This window comes from Leuciscus leuciscus, assembly GCF_965113295.1.
Source record: "Leuciscus leuciscus genome assembly, chromosome: 9".
Classification (NCBI taxonomy): domain Eukaryota; kingdom Metazoa; phylum Chordata; class Actinopteri; order Cypriniformes; family Leuciscidae; genus Leuciscus; species Leuciscus leuciscus.
Genome location: NC_138733.1, coordinates 5,271,985 through 5,289,862, shown reverse-complemented (window position 1 = coordinate 5,289,862; position 17,878 = coordinate 5,271,985). Strand labels below are relative to the sequence as shown.

Below are 17,878 nucleotides of genomic sequence, written 5' to 3'. Positions count from 1 at the left end.
TAATTAATTAATAGTCTGTGGTGAACGATTCACTTTTTCCTGTTACAGGATGAAACCTTGTGCGCAATAAAACCAGGAGCATGAATTAAAGTAAAAAGATTTCTGTGCCGTGGCAGTCGTAGCTCTTTCTCTGTGTGTGTTCTTAGGAAACTCACTCCATGTGTGACTCACACACACACACACACACACACACACACACACACACCCAAGACAGTTTTAAGTTTCATTTCAGCTGAAGCACAACTGAAGTTCAGAAAAGAGGGAGGGAATGAAAGAGTGACACAAGTGAACGGATTATTTTCAGTGTGGTGTTGTCACCCTTTTTTTGCGTGGTAAACCATTTTTTCCTCTCAAACCTTAAAAAGGTGGATTTACACTCACATTTATACTGGAGATTTCATGTAGTTCAAGTCCTTCAGTAGCAATGCTTCATTTCACCCTTTGCAAACCTTCCCTCAGACTTTCATTAAGTGCATCACTTTTAAATGCCTTCTGTTTTGTTGTTTTTACAAACTGATTGACGACTACAATAGTGATCATTGAAATCATGTTGCTGCACGTTACATTGAAAATAACCTGGAACATTTGTTTAAAGTCGGCATGAAAGCGAAATCGTGCTAGTCTTTTCTTCTCTATTTTGCGGTATATATCCGTTTGAAACCGCTTCTCAAACAAGAACAAATCATCAGAGAAGAGATGAGGGGAAGTTTTTCTGATTCAAGATTACCAGGAACATGATAAATCGGAGATAAATCATTTAAAATAAATATTGTGATATTCCATAAAAAAACATTTTTTTCAGGATTTATAATATGATTCAAATATTTTTGATTTCATGGTGACTAAAGCATTTCTGTTTCTCAGAATAACTGGGTTCCACGCAGAGGAGATCTGGGCCCGAAGACCATCGAGCAGATCCACAAGGAGGCTGAGCTTGAGGAGCACCGAGAGCAGGCCAAAGTTCAGCAGCAGCTCATGTCTAAGAAGGAGGGAAGAGGAGGAGAAGGAAGAGGAGGAGGAGGAGGAGGTGGAGGAGGAGGAGGTGGAGGCGGGGGCATGGGGTCTCGCGGGGGGTCACACACACCTGGTTCCCGTGGCAACCAGGCACCTGATGACGGCTGGAACACGGTGCCCATTTCCACCAAGAACAGACCCATCGATCCCACCCGACTCAGCAAGATCACCAAGGTCTGATTACTAATTAGTGTTATTAGTAGTAGTAGTAGTATTATTGTGAAGCCAACCAATGTCTGATTCATAATCAATCAAACTCTAATTATTATTATTATGAATCTATCCCAGGTCTGATCCATAATCAATAAATAATCAAACTCTGATTACATATTATTATTATTATTATTATTATTATTATTATTATGAAGCTATCCCAGGTCTGATCCATAATCAATAAATAATCAAACTCTGATTGCATATTATTATTATTATTATTATTATTATTATGAAGCTATCCCAGGTCTGATCCATAATCAATAAATAATCAAACTCTGATTGCATATTATTATTATTATTATGAACCCATCCCAGTTGACATTTTAATTTTAGTATCATTTAGTAATCTTATGTGCTTCAGTTTATTTATATATATATATATATATATATATATATATATATATATATATATATATATATATATATAATTATTATTATTATTATCTCAATATTTTTATTTATTTTAGTTTTTATTTATTGCCAGTTTAAGTTTTTCAAGTGTTAATAGTTTAAGTTTTTGTTAACGATAATAACCCTGTATTATATGCTTAATATAATTACATTATTTAATTTATATATTATACAAAATATATAATTGGTGAGTGAGGTAATAAAATAATTTATTTCAACTTCTAGATTGTAAATGTTTAAACTAAAACTTTGGGTTACTATTTTTTTTTTATATTATATAAATTATTTAAAGGTATTGCTTAAAATATTTATTTAAATACACATTTGCATGTTCATGTTTCTCTGATGGTCACATGACATGCAGGTAAACAAAATAAATAAATATTAGAACTTTACATGTTAGTGATTTAGTTAATTATTAGCTTTTCATCACATCACAAAGCTCTTGCAGTTCCCTCACGAACACTCAGTGTGAGCATTGAACACTAATTGTGTGTGTGTGTGTGTGTGTGTGTGTGTGTGTGTGTGTGTGTGTGTGTGTGTGTGTGTGTGTGTGTGTGTGTGTGTGTGTGTGTGTGTGTGTGTGTGTGTGTGTGTGTGTGTGTGTTGTAGCCGGGCGCTCTGGACTTCAATAATCAGCTTCTGGCCCCTGGAGGTAAAGGCACGTGGGGCAGTTGGGGCAAAGGCAGCAGCGGAGGCACTGGAGCCAAACCCAGCGAAGGCGGTCAGTGTGTTTCAATGCACAGGACTTTATATTACACACACGTCTTCAGCCATAATGTAACTCTTATCTGTTCGTTTACAGCCCAGGATTCTGGTCGTCCGAGCACTTTGAATCGCTTTTCAGCACTTCAGCAACCGTCCTCCTCTTCCTCATCCGCCAGCGTGGACTCTGACAGGAGGGTTCCTAACAGGTCAGATTATTATCATGTCATGCAATACAAGAGGTGTTGCGCACACACGATATCTCTTCTCTTTGTGCACTAAAAGCGAGGTTTGAAACCCATTACTTAAAAAAGTGTCGTTTATAAGATTTTAAAGGGGTCATCGGATGCCCATTTTCCACAAGTTGGTGTGATTCTTTAGGGTCTTCATGTAAAGTTTGTAACACACTTTGGTTAAAATTCCTCTATGGTTGTGTAAAACAACACCCTTTTACCTCCTCAAAAACAGCTCTGTTCACTGCGACCCGTTTCGGTGTATGTCTCTTTAAATGATAATGAGCAACTGCAACCTCCCCCCCCCCCTCTTCCATGGGGCGTATCGAAAGGCTGAGGGCAGAAATATTCTAATACAGGAAATATGCTAATACGGGAAATATGCTAATACGGGACAGTCCATCAGTGGTCGTGGGTGGAGCATGAGCAATATGACATCATAGTGCTCAGAAAATCCAAACTCCTGATTATTGAGTGTTTAGGCTTTGTGATTATTTTTTTTAAAAGGAGCGAATGGATTTTGTTCATTGTGTGGTGGTTGTGTCCACACACTGCAAAGACACATTTATATGCAAACACCATATAAAAGTGAATTTTGCATCCGATGACCCCTTTAAGAACATTTACACTCTTATAATATAACACAAATACTCATTTGTACTAGATGTAGCTTTTTTTATTTTACAAGATTCTTGTTGGATATAAGATTTCAACTGGAATTATTGCTTATGCTTTGCTCATTTTAATATCTTTGAGAAAGATTTTAAAATGAGCAAATCAGACACAGCTTTAGGGTTTTTCAACTGTGTTGAAAATCACATTTAAAATAGAAACCCATTTCCACCTTATAGTAAAAAAGGTAATTTGTTATTGTGACTTTATATCTCACAAATTTTAATTTTGTATCCAGAAATCTGTTTAATTATTTGTTTGAAAGAAATGAATGCTGTTTATTCATCAAGGACACATTAAATTGATCGAAAGTGACAGTAAAGAGATTTGAGATGCACCTAAAGATTTCCATTACAATTTAAATGCTCCACAATAATATGAAGCAGCACACTTGTTTTAAACTGATAATAATCAGAAATGGGTTACACTTTATCTTAAGGTGTCCTTTCAGTGGTGGACTAAGTAAAAGTACTGAGACCCTATTAAAATATTACTCATTTTCAGTTTTACTTCAGTAAAAGTATAAAAGTACTTGATTTGTATTATTTAGCCAGCACTTGCCAGACTCAGTCAGAACTAATAAGAGAGATTAGTGCAAACTATATAATATGTATTGATCAGCAAATAAGCTAACTTTTCTTTATTTTTTACCATAACTTACACACTATAAAAACAATAAACTTTTAGTATGCTATAAGTATACTAAAATAACTTACTGATAGTTCAAGTGTGCAAACAAGTGAAATAATATACTATATAATATTTAAAATAAAAAAAGAGGAACAACAAAATTTGTGTAAATATGTGGCTATAAATGGTTTAGTATAAAAATACGATGTGCAGACGTCACATGGGTCAAAACATACTAGTTTTATATCATTGGTAACCGCTACAACAGCAGGGAAGATGCATGCACTTTCTTACCTACTTGCCTACTAGCGATCTCCCGGTTCTTGGCTCGTTTTGACCAGATAATTGAGTCAATGAGTTGTTGATTCAGGAACAGCTGCCATCAGAATATATTCACGAATTAATCATTCAATGTGATTTGTGAACCAATTCAACAGGTTTTGTTGGAAAGAATCAACTCATTCATGAATCAGACATCACCCTTGCATCTTGGGGTGTTAGCCATGTACTAAAACGGAAACGTTTTTCCTTTGCGTTTTTTGCATACAGACGGCAACGTTGTCAAAACGATCCCCGTTCACACAGAAAACGACTGAAACCGCTGTATTCTGCTTTCAGGCCAGTAGTTGGCGATGTCACTTTGGCGCCTATAGACAGAATTTGTGTTTTTGTAGTTTACATGGAGACAATAATGGTACCGTTTCAAAAACTTTCCCTCTGAAACCAGTTTTCAAAAGTTCGTGTTTTCAGGCCCTCCAAAACGCAGTTGTTGTGTAAATGAACGGCCAAAACACAAAATGTTTTCTGGTTTTAGTTGAACTCTGTCATGTAAACGCCCCCTCAGAGGCCCTACATGTTTAAATGGAATATAGTGGATTAAAAAAATATGATATTATGCTTTGGAATGTAGTATAGTAAAAGTTTCCTAAAATAAAGAATATTCTGATAAAGTACAGATACTTGAAAAATTTACTTTGTTAATCTCCACCACTGTTCCTTGATACTTGTTAATCATACATGTGATATTAATTAACAGCATGTACTTACTGTAGGGGTAGAGTTTGGTTTTGGGTTAGTTGCATGTAATTATGCATGATTTACTGTCATTACTATAGCATGCACATGTAATGTGTAACAGACACTGTGAAATAGTGTTACCGAGAAATGTTTCTTGAGCAGCAAATCAGCATATTAGAATGATTTCTGAAGGATCATGTGACACTGAAGATTGGAGTGATGAGTAATGACATGAAAAGTGGTATGAAAAGTCAAGTCACCTTTATTTATATGGCGCTAAGGCTAAATCTTGCTAAAGTTTTCATTTCAGAGGTGTTCTGAGTAAATGATTTGTTGGTAACACTTCACTATAAGGTTTGATTTGTTAACATTAGTTGATATATTAGGCTAACTAACATGAACTAACAATGAGCAATACATTTGTTACTGTATTTATTCATCTTTGTTAATGTAAGTTAATAAAAATACAGCTGTTCATTGTTTGTTTCGTTACTTCACAGTGCATTAACTTATGTTAACAAATACAACTCTTGATTTTAATGATGTATTAGTAAATGGTGGAATTAACATTAACAAAGCTTAATAAATGATGTAGAAGTCCAGTTCATTATTAGTTCATGTTATCTAATCGAATTTTATTGTAAAATGTTACCGATTTGTTATACACTGATTTAGACGTCTCGTGAGTTCAGTGTTGGACAGATGAGTTGTTTTAACCATTCATTAAAATGAATCGATTCAAATGAGTCATTAGGTCGCGAATCGGACATGTCATGACAATCCCGGCAGTTAGGACATCGGACAAGATTTGAGTCAACACCGAAAACATGTGCCCTGTCAAAGCGCGGGAGTCATCTACATCTACATCACTCATAATAAATCACAATTACTGATCAAATAAGGACAAAATTTCACTTTGGCGGCCGCCCAAAAAATTTCCATGCAGGAAAAACCCTGCACAAGTCAGAATCAGATTATGGATATGTAGCATTCAAACATTTCATCCAGTTCCTTTTGCCTGAAGATCGGATTCATCACGACGAAGCTGGTCATAGGTCTTTGCTGAGGATCAGTGCCAATGGCTGTCGTATCGACGAGGTCTTCAGGGGGATTGTCTAGTTGACAGGGATGCGTTGTGGTCGTGTCTAGATGCAGGTCCACCATCTGATCTGGATACGGACCGAATACAGCTGTCTACGGTAACCTCGGGATAAACAGAGACTAATATTAGTGCAGATGTCATTCTTCTTACGAGGCAACATGTAGATTGGTTGTTACAGGAAGTTTTCACAGTTCCGGTTGACCTAATTTTTGCAGCCTAAGAACGGATGTGAATTATAGAAATGTGATAATGTTCTATGTGTATGTCAGGTTAAAGAGATGTGTTTTTCGTCTAATTTAAACTGACAGAGTGTGTCTGCTTCCCGGACAATGTTAGGAAGACTGTTCCAAAGTTTAGGTGCTAAATGGGAAAAGGATCTGCTGTCGATTTTGATATTCTAGGTATTGTCAACTGGCCAGAATTTTAAGATCGCTATAGACGTGAAGGACTATAATGCGTAAAGAGCTCGCTCAAGTACTGAGGAGCTAAACCATTTCTTTCTTTCTATGTAATTAGCAATATTTTTTAATATATGTGATGTTTAATAGAGCGCCAATGCAGTGTTGACAGAACCGGGGCTAATATAGTCATACTGCATTTGTCGTAATTTAGATATATTTTTAAGATGGAAAAATGCGTTTTCACAGATGTTAGAAACGTGACTTTCAAATGAAAGATCTTTCATCCATCAAGTGTTAGACAGTATTCTAGGTTATTAAAGAGGTTTTTGGTCCAATAATTAAAACCTCTGTTTTTTCAGAATTAAGTAGTAGGAAATTACAAGTCATCCAAATTTTTATATCAACTATGCACACCGTTAAATTTATGAATTGGTATGTTTCGTCACGGTGCGAATAAATATAGAGCTGAGTATCATCAGTGTAACAGTGAAAACTAACGGCATGCTTCCTAATGATATCTCCCAAGGGTAGCATGTACAGAGTGAACAGCAACGGTCCAAGTACTGAGCCTTGTGGTACGCCATACTGAACTTGTGATTGATATGACATCTCTTCATTTACTGCTGCTAATTGAGACCAGTCAGATAAGTATGATTTGAATCATGCCAATGCGATTCCACTAAATCCAATATAATTTTCGAGTCTATTCAAAAGAATGTTGTGGTCGACAGTATCAAATGCAGCACTAAGATCGAGTAACACTAATAGAGAGATACAACCACGATCGGATGATAAGAGCAAATCATTTGTAACTCTAATGACACTCCTGACTGGAAATCCTCACAGATTTAATTTATTTCTAAAAGGAACATAGTTGTGAAGATACTGCCTTTTCTAGTATTTCTGACAGAAAAGGAAGATTCGAGATTGGTCTGTAATTAACTTGTTCTCTAGGATCCAGTTGTGTTGGTTTTTTTTTAAATAAGAGGTTTAATAATAGCCAGCTTAAAAGTTTTAAGTACGTATCCTAATGATAAAGATGAATTAATGATATTAAGAAGAGGATCTATGACCTCTGGAAGGATCTCTTTCAGTAGTTTATTCGGTATAGGGTCTAACATACATGTGGTTGATTTTGACAAATTAGCAAGTTTAAACTATTCTTCCTCTTCTATAGCAACGAATGAATGGAATTGTTCCTCACTGGGTCTAAAGCACGACATCTGATGCTATACTGTAGTGGACGGTTGCATGGTTATATTTTTCTCTCTAATAGTATAAATCTTCCAAGTAAAGAAATTCATAAAGTCATTACTGCTGTGATACAGTGGCTAAATTAACAAGAAATAAAGCTTCAACTCCAGATGTTTCCAAACAGACATCTGGAGTTGAAGCTTTATTTCTTGTTAATTTAGCCACTGTATCAAATAAATACAGTTCTCTTCTAAGAGTGTGTAAAGTGAGCAGATCTAGCCGTTTTTAAGGCCTTTCTGTATGCAATAGCACTTTCCTTCCACAAAATGCGGAATACCTCTAGTTTTGTTTTCTTCCAGTTGCGCTCCTTTTTTTCGGGCTGCTCTCTTGAGGGTCCGAGTGTGCTCGTTATACCATGGTGTCTGACTATTTTCCTTAATCTTCTTTAAGCCCAATGGAGCAACCGTGTCTAAACTGCTAGAAAAGAGAGAGTCAATAGTCGCTGTTGCAATACCGAGTTCTTCTAAGCTATCTGGTATGCTGGGGAGATCAGGAGTATTATTAATAAAGCAATCGTTAGTGGTAGAAGTGATAGTTCTACTATATTTGTAACAGGGAGTTGGTTTTGCAGCCTTAGCTAAATGGAGTATACACAAGACTAGATGATAATCTGAGATGTAATACTGTAAATATTACTTTAAACACTTTACAGCAGCACCTCCCTCTTTGGCTTTCAGATGAGGCTCATGTTTATAACAGTAATCTTGGGGGATGTACTCATTTAAAGGATCTTAATTGTATACTTCCATTTATGAGTTTATCCCTTTGTTTATGTCTCAGGAATAGTTCCAGTCGGGAACGCAGCGATCGCTTCGACCGGCGTGATGAACGCATGGACCGGGGCGGCGACCGCTATGACCGGCGTGATGACCGCGGATCAGACCGGCTGGACCGGAATCGCCCCGCCGTTGGCAAGCGGAGTTTCAGCCGCGAGAAAGAGAGGAGTCGAGAACGAGAACAGCGCCCCGCTGAAATGGTCCGGCGCGTTTCCAGCATGACGGACGAGCGCGAGAGAGAACGAGAGCGTGGCAGCCGCGAGAATGGTATGATGAACTGGACATTATAGGTTTGAAAGTTGTATTTTCATTTGATTTTGTATTTTGGGTTTGTTTTTTAGCTTAGTTTGAGGTCGTTTTATGGATTATTTAATAGTGTTTCTTTTTAGAAGGACTGGGTGAAAATATTGAACATTGATTTTTCTAACTAATCATGAACCAAATAGATTTGAGAGCTTGTGAATCAGAATCTGATTCTAATCAAGATGTCAGTAGCAATACCCAGCCCTAAATTTGAATTATTATAATTGCAATATTAATATTATTATTTATTTGCTGGTAATACTTCAAAATAAGGTTCCATTCGTTAACATCAGTTAATGCATTAACCATGAGCAATACATTTGTTACAGTATTTATTCATCTTTTTTTCATGCTAGTTAATAAAAATACACCTGTTTATTTTTAGTTCATGTTTATTAAGTTATATTAACAGATACAACTTTTGATTTTAATGATGTATTAGTAAATGTTGAAATTAACTCAAATAAATAAAATAAAAAATAATTGTTAGTTCATTGACAATTGGAACCTTATTGTAAAATGTAAACTATTTATTAATATTACTATTAATATTGCAATATTATTATTACTAGTAATGCACTGAAATTTCTGCATATTCTGTTAAATTTGAATTAAATAATATATGTTTGAATAAATAAAAATATATAATTTAAAAATAAAAACAGTTGAATAATTGTTACATTTCAACATCAAATTGGAGTAGGAACATAATAATGATATTTAGAAGTTGCTAGAAATGTTAAAATGTTTATGTATATCTCTGTATATATAACTCTTTAGTTTTGGTTTTCGTCTAAATGAAAATGTTAATTTGCACAATTACAGTATTATTATTTTCTATTATTGCAATTATATTGACTTTAGAGTTACTTGTTCCTGTTGTTATGTAAAGTTAAACAATTACTTTAGATGCATATGGAACAAAACACAAACGGATATGAAAGTGATATATATGATTTGTTGTATGTGTTTCTTTTTTACAGTAAAGAGAGAAACTGTTCCCACTCCTCCGCCTGTTTCCTCCAAACCGGCCCTGACAGAGGAGGAACTGGAGAAGAAATCGACCGCCATCATAGAGGAGTACCTGCACATCAATGACCTGACGGTACACACACTTAAACACCTCATGCCACCAGTGTGTTGTGCTTTGTGTTGGCTGTTAACAGCTGACGTGCTGTTCTTCCTGCTGTCCTGAAGGAGGCGCTGCAGTGTGTCATTGAGCTGGACTGTGCGTCTCTGCTGTCTGTGTTCGTGCGGACAGGAATCGAGTCGACGCTGGAGCGCAGCGCCCTCGCTAGAGAGCACTTGGGTTTACTGTTTCACCAGCTGGTCAAAACACAAACACTATCTACACAACAATACTACAAAGGGTGAGAGATGTGTGCATAATACTATCTTTATAGCCAAATGAGTTTATGAACGTCCAGAACACATTAAATGTTTTCTGTTAAAACAGTGTCGTGTTCGCGGCTCCTAAGTTAATAACTAATGATCTTTGCAATGGAAGTGAATCAATCAAAACTAACTTTAGCTGGACAATAACTTTATTCTAGAGCTGCTAACAATCTCTGTTACTGTAATTTCCTATTATCACTGTAAAGCTGCTTTGAAACGATCTATATTGTTAAAAGCGCTGTATAAATGAAGGTGACTTGACCTGATAATATAATCCTAATAATCGTGTCAGGCTGTTGGAGGTGTTGGAGGTTGCGGAGGATATGGCGATTGATATTCCTCATATCTGGCTATATCTGGCTGAATTAATCTGCCCGATACTTCATGAGGGAGGAATTCCCATGGGGCCGCTCTTCAGGTGAGCCTGCAAACCACTTTACACTGATGCCAAGAATATCCCTGCTGATGAAGCCACACACAAATCAATAAATGGATCAAATTGACAGATTTTAAAGGTGCATTGTGTAATATTTAGGAGGATCTGTTGACAGAAATGCAATATTTATACATGACTATGTTCTCAGTGGTGTATAAAGACCTTACTTATGTTTTTATAACCTTAGAATGAGCATTTCTCTCTACACACACCGCGGGTCTCCTTACATCCACATGTTTCTACAGTGGCCCTGAACGGACACACGCGTTTCTTCACTGTGTTGTTCTTCGTGTAAAGAAGCTAAAGCTAAAGTCAGCGGATAAAACACTGACACAATGATGAACAAGTTACAATAAAATTCGCTATAACATCTCGTTTTACTGAATAATTCAGTAAACCTAATTTCTTAATTTATCTTTGTAAAGAAAGCTCATTGCTGAACTGGCTACTCTCTGCTGTCTCAGACGACGACATCACTTCCTGTCGGCCACCGTAACTTCTGTTGGGTGCAATATGCAACCTCACCACTAGATGCCACTATATATTTACACACTGCACCTTTAATCTTTTCTAATGACCAAATGGTCCTGCTGACCTCTGACCCCTGTGCTGTATTTGTAGGGAGGTGTCTAAACCACTGGTGCCTCTTGGGAAAGCTGGAGATTTTCTGGTGGAAATACTCAACCTGCTCTGTAAAGGAATGGTAGGATGTTTGTGTAAACTGATTCATTAACGTCCTACTTTGGCTGCATGATTCATTGAAGAAGAAACGAAAAAATTGTATTGCTTAATGAAGGCTGCGATTTGATTTAAATAAATATATAATGAGAATCTCCTTTAAACAAAAGAGAAGCTTCCCTTTAGTTTTCCACCAAAATTAAAAAGCTTGATTGTTAAACGTTTAAAAAAGAAATTAAGTATTAATAAATATTAAATATTCAAATAAATATTAATTTTGTAATTTTACAATTGTTCTGTAAAATAGAATTATTTAAATATTCTTAAATACTGTTTTTTATTTTAAAGTGGAATATTACATTTTCAATATTTAATATTTTGTTTACTAATTGTTTAAGAATAATCATAATAAAAATTATAAATATTGTTGTCAACAAAAGAGAAGCTTCTCTGCATTTTTTCAAACAAAATTAAAGCTTGTTTTAACATTTGAAAATTAAGAAATTAAAACTGACATTAATATTAGTTTTGTAATTTTACAGTTGTACTGTAAAATATAATTTTTTTTAATTATCACTTTATTTTAGTTAAATATTACATTAACAATATTTCTTCTTTTCTTTACTATTTCTGTTTAGTAATAATTATAATAAAAATAATACATATATTTACTATTATATTATTAGTAGTATGGTTATTTTATAGTCATACTAATATTTAATCACACACATTTTGGCCAAATTGGCCACTTTTTTTTATTGCTTTTTAAATTTCAATCAGAATTTTGTCTGAAAAATCAGATTTTTTTTAAATTAATTTATTTTTTATCATGCAGTCCTACCTGAAACTTGCACATCTCCTAAATTTCTTACTCATTCACTACAAAGTGAGCAACACTGACTTGAATACCTGCTGTACACTATAAAATGCATTATGGGTACAAAAAAGAGTGACATAGTCAGGCAATACAATTTTAGTTATTATGTGGTTGACACACCGCATAGTGCACTAAATAGGGAATAGGAAGTGATTTCAGCAGTGCTTGTGTTCTGAATTGAGTTCTGAAAGTGTTTGTTCGGAACTGTTTCCTGTTTTAGAGTCATAAGAAAGTGGGAGCGATGTGGAGAGATGCGGGACTCAGCTGGAAAGACCTCCTGCCTGAAGACGAGGACGTCAATAAGTTTGTTACCGAAAAGGTGAATTAATTGACTGCAACTGTAGCGATCTTGAATTATAATTACGCTTCTTGTATAAACATGAACTATATGTTTATTAATCCCCTATATAATCTGTGTGTGTGTGTAGGGAGTGGAGTTCACTCTGGGTGAGGAGTGTGACCGGAAGAGTAGTAAATCATCTCTGAGTCCAGAAGACATCATCAGAGAACTGGAGCGACTCCTGCAGGAGAAAGCAGACAACCAGAGGATCTTTGACTGGCTGGAGGTGTGTGTGTGTGTGTGTGTGTTTGTGATCTAAAGGATGTTCTGGATTCAGTGCTAGTGAATCTGCCTCTGTGAAAATAACATTCAGTCTTCCAAACGCTAAAAGAGGGCGAGTTAAGGAAATGTACGGTTACACTTTATTTCGATAGTCCAATTTAGACATTCTACTAACTTAGACATTTCAACTACATGTCAACTAACTCTCATTAGAGTATTAGTAGACTATTAGGTTATGGTTAGGTGTTGGGGTCCAGGTTAGGAGAATAATTTGACTTGTAGTTGCCAAGTTACTTATAGTCAGTATAGGGCTGCACGATTAATCGCAATAAAATCGCACGCGATTTGGCAAAGGCTGCAATTATTTTGTGCGCAGCTTGTCAGTGGAGTGCGGCTGATTGGTAGTAAATACTGCTCCATCTGAACGCCAGAGGGCACTCTCACGCAAACAGGCTAAATATGCCCCACCGAAGTACAATAATGCGCATCATTCCAGGAAATCCCTATCGCTGTAGCTGAATAAACAGAAGATTGAAACGATTTGATTAAACATGACTTATAAATACACGACTGCCTTATTCTGTGAAAGAAGGCACATCATCTCAGAGAAGGAGGAGCTCAACTGTCGTTATGAAGTGAGTTTGGAGTAAATGCATGTTATTAAATGTTGCATGTTATTAAAAAGAGGTTCATAAATGCTTCTCATGTTTTGGAAAGATGGTTGACGCGTGTTGTTTTTTCAAATGCACGTTATAAGTGACTCAAACTCACAGTGCTTTCAGATGAAGCAGCGTTTACAGAGCCGTACATCAATGACAAACTGCGCATAAAAAATTATCGCAGCCTTTGCGATTTTAAAATCGCGATAAGCCATCTCGATTTAAGTGCGATTACATGTAAATTGCGATTAATCGTGCAGCCCTAATTCAGTAGAATGTCTGTTTGGGGACCAACAAAATAAAGAGTTAGCAGAAGCAGACAGTCTACTAATACTCTAATGAGAGTTAGTTGGCATGTAGCTGCAAAGTTACTTCTAGTTACTAGAATGTTTAAAGTGGACTTTTGAAATAAAGTGTTACCAAATTTACTACAGAGGTCATATCCCCTAAGGCGGGGGTCGGCAACCCGCGGCTCTAGAGCCACATGCGGCTCTTAAGCGCCGCCCTAGTGGCTCCCTGGAGCTTTTTCAAAAATATGAAAATGGAAAAAATATTTTTAGTTTTAATATAATTTCTGTAGGAGGAAAAACATGACAAACATTCTTAACCCTTTCGCACGTACGATCGCATCGGTGTGATTAGAACGGTCAGTGCATGACGTGATCAACTGCTAAATTCAAATGTGCTCTCGCGCGTTGGCTGGCGCTGAGCCAGAGACAGGCGCGCTCAGAGCTGTCATATATCACAACTTTTCAGTGTTTTCAACCACATAATGTTTATTTTAGGTTTCAGACATAGAAGTACTAAAAAAACAATACATTTAGAGTTTGTAAAATACACACTGATGTTAAAGGAAGAGGCAATAATCCTTTCCATTATAATTAGACACGTTTTATTCATATCAGATATACATTGTGTAAGTAACTTTAAAGTTTACTCTATTCTTCTCCCAGTTCACCAGCCACTTACTTTGATGTATTTCGGGAGAAGTGGATGAATTCACGTGTTGTAAATCCAACAGATCCGATTCCCTGAACTGCGTCTGCGGCACAAACTAAGATGGCAGCGCATACAGCTCAACTAACGCGATTGTTATAAAGGTGTTTAAACAACAAAACACTTCCACTTGCATATATTTGACAATCGGAATATCAGATATTTCATGCCATATCTAACAAATTTGTGAATATTTTGAATAAAAAAGGAAAAATGACATAAAAGCAGATCATCATTCATTCAGCTCTGTTGTTGCTGCGGTGTGTCACGTGACACGCAATGACGCGTCACCTTGGAAACCATAAAGTGACACATTCTAAATAACGGTCGCCTTGAAAAACTCACGCTGGGGGGGTCAGTCAGAATATTTTAAACTTACGTGTGAAAGGGTTGAAGTTTTTCAACGTTGTAAAAATAATACACAAATAAATAAAACGTAATACATTAAAATTATAATGAAAGTTAAACTTAAAGCACCATCGTAAAGTAGTCACGTGGTGCGTCATTCTCTCCAGGATGCGCTGCAGGGAAAATAAACATTTACTGCTAATCATGAATGCTCATTATGTATTTGTTGCCTAGGCTACTTATCATTTTGATACTAGGGGGCTAGTAAAGCTAATATAGACACTTACAGCATGTGTTGCCTTCATTATAAGGCTTATATAAGGCTTTAATTTTTTGCGGCTCCAGACAGTTTTTTTTTTTTTTTTTTTTTTTGTCCAATACGGCTCTTTAAACATTTTGGGTTGCCGACCCCTGCCCTAAGGGCACGTATGGTGGAAAAAAAATATGAGATGAGAGAAAAAATCATATTTCAGTGCTTTTTCGCTCTTCCGAGAAACTTTTGCACTCTTCCAAGACATGTATGCGTTCTTCCGAGAAACTTTCCTGCTCTTCCGAGAAACTTTTACGCTCTTTCGAGAAACGTTAGCATTCTTCCGAGAAACTTTTGCATTCTTCTGAGAAACAAATTGCATTCTTCCGAGAAACTTTTGCGCTCTTCTGAGAAACTTTTGCTCTCTTCCGAGAAACTTTTGCCCTCTTACTACAAACTTTTGCGCTCTTCCGAGAAACTTTTCCACTCTTCCGAGAAACTTTTGCGCTCTTCAAAGAAACTTTTGCATTCTTCCGAGAAACTTTTGCATTCTTCCGAGAAACTTTTGCTCTCTTCTGAGAAACTTTTGCGCTCTTCTGAGAAACTTTCCTGCTCTTCTGAGAAACGTATGCATTCTTCCGAGAAACTTTCCTGCTCTTCCGAGAAACTTTTGCCCTCTTCCAAGAAACTTTCCTGCTCTTCCGAGAAACTTTTGCGCTCTTTCGAGAAACTTTCCTGCTCTTCCGAGAAACTTTTACATTCTTCCGAGAAACTTTTGCCCTCTTCAATGAAACTTTTCTGTTCTTCCAAGAAACTTTCCTGCTCTTCCGAGAAACTTTTGCCCTCTTCTGAGAAACTTTCCTGCTCTTCCGAGAAACTTTTGCATTCTTCCAAGAAACTTTTCTGCTCTTCCAAGAAACTTTTGCCCTCTTCCGAGAAACTATTCTGCTCTTCCGAGAAACTTTTGCGCTCTTCCAAGAAACTTTTCTGCTCTTCCAAGAAACTTTTGCATTCTTCCGAGAAACTTTTGCGCTCTTCCGAGAAACTTTCCTGCTCTTCCGAGAAACTTTTGCATTCTTCCAAGAAACTTTTCTGTACAACCGAGAAACTTTTGCGCTCTTCCGAGAAACTTTTGCGCTCTTCCAAGAAACTTTTCTGCTCTTCCAAGAAACGTTTGCATTCTTCCGAGAAACTTTTCTGCTCTTCCGAGAAACTTTTCTGCTCTTCCAAGAAACTTTTCTGCTCTTCCAAGAAACTTTTCTGCTCTTCCAAGAAACTTTTCTGCTCTTCCAAGAAACGTTTGCATTCTTCCGAGAAACTTTTCTGCTCTTCCGAGAAACTTTTCTGCTCTTCCGAGAAACTTTTCTGCTCTTCCAAGAAACTTTTCTGCTCTTCCAAGAAACTTTTCTGCTCTTCCAAGAAACTTTGCATTCTTCCGAGAAACTTTTCTGCTCTTCCGAGAAACTTTTGCCCTCTTCCGAGAAACTTTCCTGCTCTTCCGAGAAACTTTTGCGCTCTTACGAGAAACTTTCCTGCTCTTACGAGAAACTTTTGCGCTCTTCCGAGAAACTTTTCTGCTCTTCCAAGAAACTTTTGCGTTCAACTGAGAAACTTTTGCATTCATCTGAGGAACTTTTGCGAGAGAACACAAATCTTTGTGAGCAAACACAAAGTTCCTCAATGGAGCATAAAGGTTCTGGTAATAGAAAAATATGAGCTGGAAGGAAGAACCTCATTTTAATACTTTTGCATTCGCTAGCAAACGTTTGTGCTCCCAAATTAAAATAAGTTTTGCAAGTTGTGCGAGTGAATGCAAAGTTCCTAAGAGGAAAAGTTATGAGCTGGGAGAAAAAATTATAATTCAATGCTTTTGTATTCCCTAACAAACGTGTGTATTTTAGAACACAAACAATTTGCAAGCAAATACTAATTTTTTTTTCTTCCAACTTGATGGCACAACTCAGTTAGAGATGAATTATAGCTGTTCTGTTCAGCTTTTGCAGCTGTGTTTGTCAGCTCGATGACCTTTGACCTGTCCATCTGTGCAGGCCAATCTGGACGAGCAGCAAACAGCATCTAACGTGTTTGTCCGAGCGATGATGACCGCAGTCTGCCAGTCTGCCATCATCTGTAAGTCACTTTTTTCCCTCTCCTTTCAAAATGACACTCAAAACTTGTTTAATTTACATAATATGAAGCTGAATATTCAATGGGAAATAATGTTGATTTTATACATCAGGATTTAATTATGTACAATAAGCCATGTTTCCACTATCTCAGTCAAGTCACCTTTATTTATATAGCGCTTTTTACAATACTGATTGTTTCAGAGCAGCTTTACAGCGATAACAGGAAAATAATGCAACAAAGTTTGTTTCTAGAAGAAAATAGCGCCATATTCCAGCTTAAGTAAGTCCAGTGATGGTTCATTTTTGTTGTAAAAAAGTTATTAATTTAGTTCATTTATATATGTGCTCTGGAGAAAACCGTGATGTCATCATCCAGCTCAGTTCAGTTCTCATATAATGGTGTCAATGCAGGCAGACCAATAACATTATCTCCAAAATTTGCTTATGATTGTCGCTTTTCGCCAACTATTTTTCTTTATGATAATATCACTGAAAAATCATGTCATGTTGGCTTCAATTTTGTTTTCATCCTGTCATTGTCAAGGTGAGAATCCATATAAAGTAGACTCTACAGAAATTACCAAGAGGGCCAAGCTGCTGCAGCGCTACATTAAAGATGAGCAGAAAGAGCTGCAGGCGCTGTACGCCTTACAGGGTCTGATGGTACAAATGGAGCAGCCACCAAGTAAGTGTGTTCGTGTGTCAGTTAGTGGTGGAACGGGTCACAGAATTCACGGTTCGGATCATTTACGCTTTTTGAGGCATGGATTGGATCATTTTTCGGATAAAAAATAAATATATATATATATATATA

General features: G+C 36.5%; 1 protein-coding gene across 5 annotated transcripts in view; it reads left to right on the top strand.

The window, feature by feature from the left end:
- The window catches only part of eif4g1b (eukaryotic translation initiation factor 4 gamma, 1b), an 82,538-nt gene that overhangs the window by 61,643 nt on the left and 3,017 nt on the right, over window positions 1–17,878 (top strand). For all 5 annotated transcript variants that reach the window (XM_082179818.1, XM_082179820.1, XM_082179821.1 and 2 more), the window contains 12 exons: window positions 865–1,188; window positions 2,254–2,365; window positions 2,447–2,555; window positions 8,436–8,698; window positions 9,718–9,839; window positions 9,932–10,104; window positions 10,422–10,547; window positions 11,187–11,268; window positions 12,341–12,439; window positions 12,549–12,686; window positions 16,984–17,065; window positions 17,609–17,749. In XM_082179818.1, coding sequence (XP_082035944.1) covers window positions 865–1,188; window positions 2,254–2,365; window positions 2,447–2,555; window positions 8,436–8,698; window positions 9,718–9,839; window positions 9,932–10,104; window positions 10,422–10,547; window positions 11,187–11,268; window positions 12,341–12,439; window positions 12,549–12,686; window positions 16,984–17,065; window positions 17,609–17,749 — 1,771 coding nt within the window. The remainder of the gene's footprint in view (window positions 1–864; window positions 1,189–2,253; window positions 2,366–2,446; window positions 2,556–8,435; window positions 8,699–9,717; window positions 9,840–9,931; window positions 10,105–10,421; window positions 10,548–11,186; window positions 11,269–12,340; window positions 12,440–12,548; window positions 12,687–16,983; window positions 17,066–17,608; window positions 17,750–17,878) is intronic.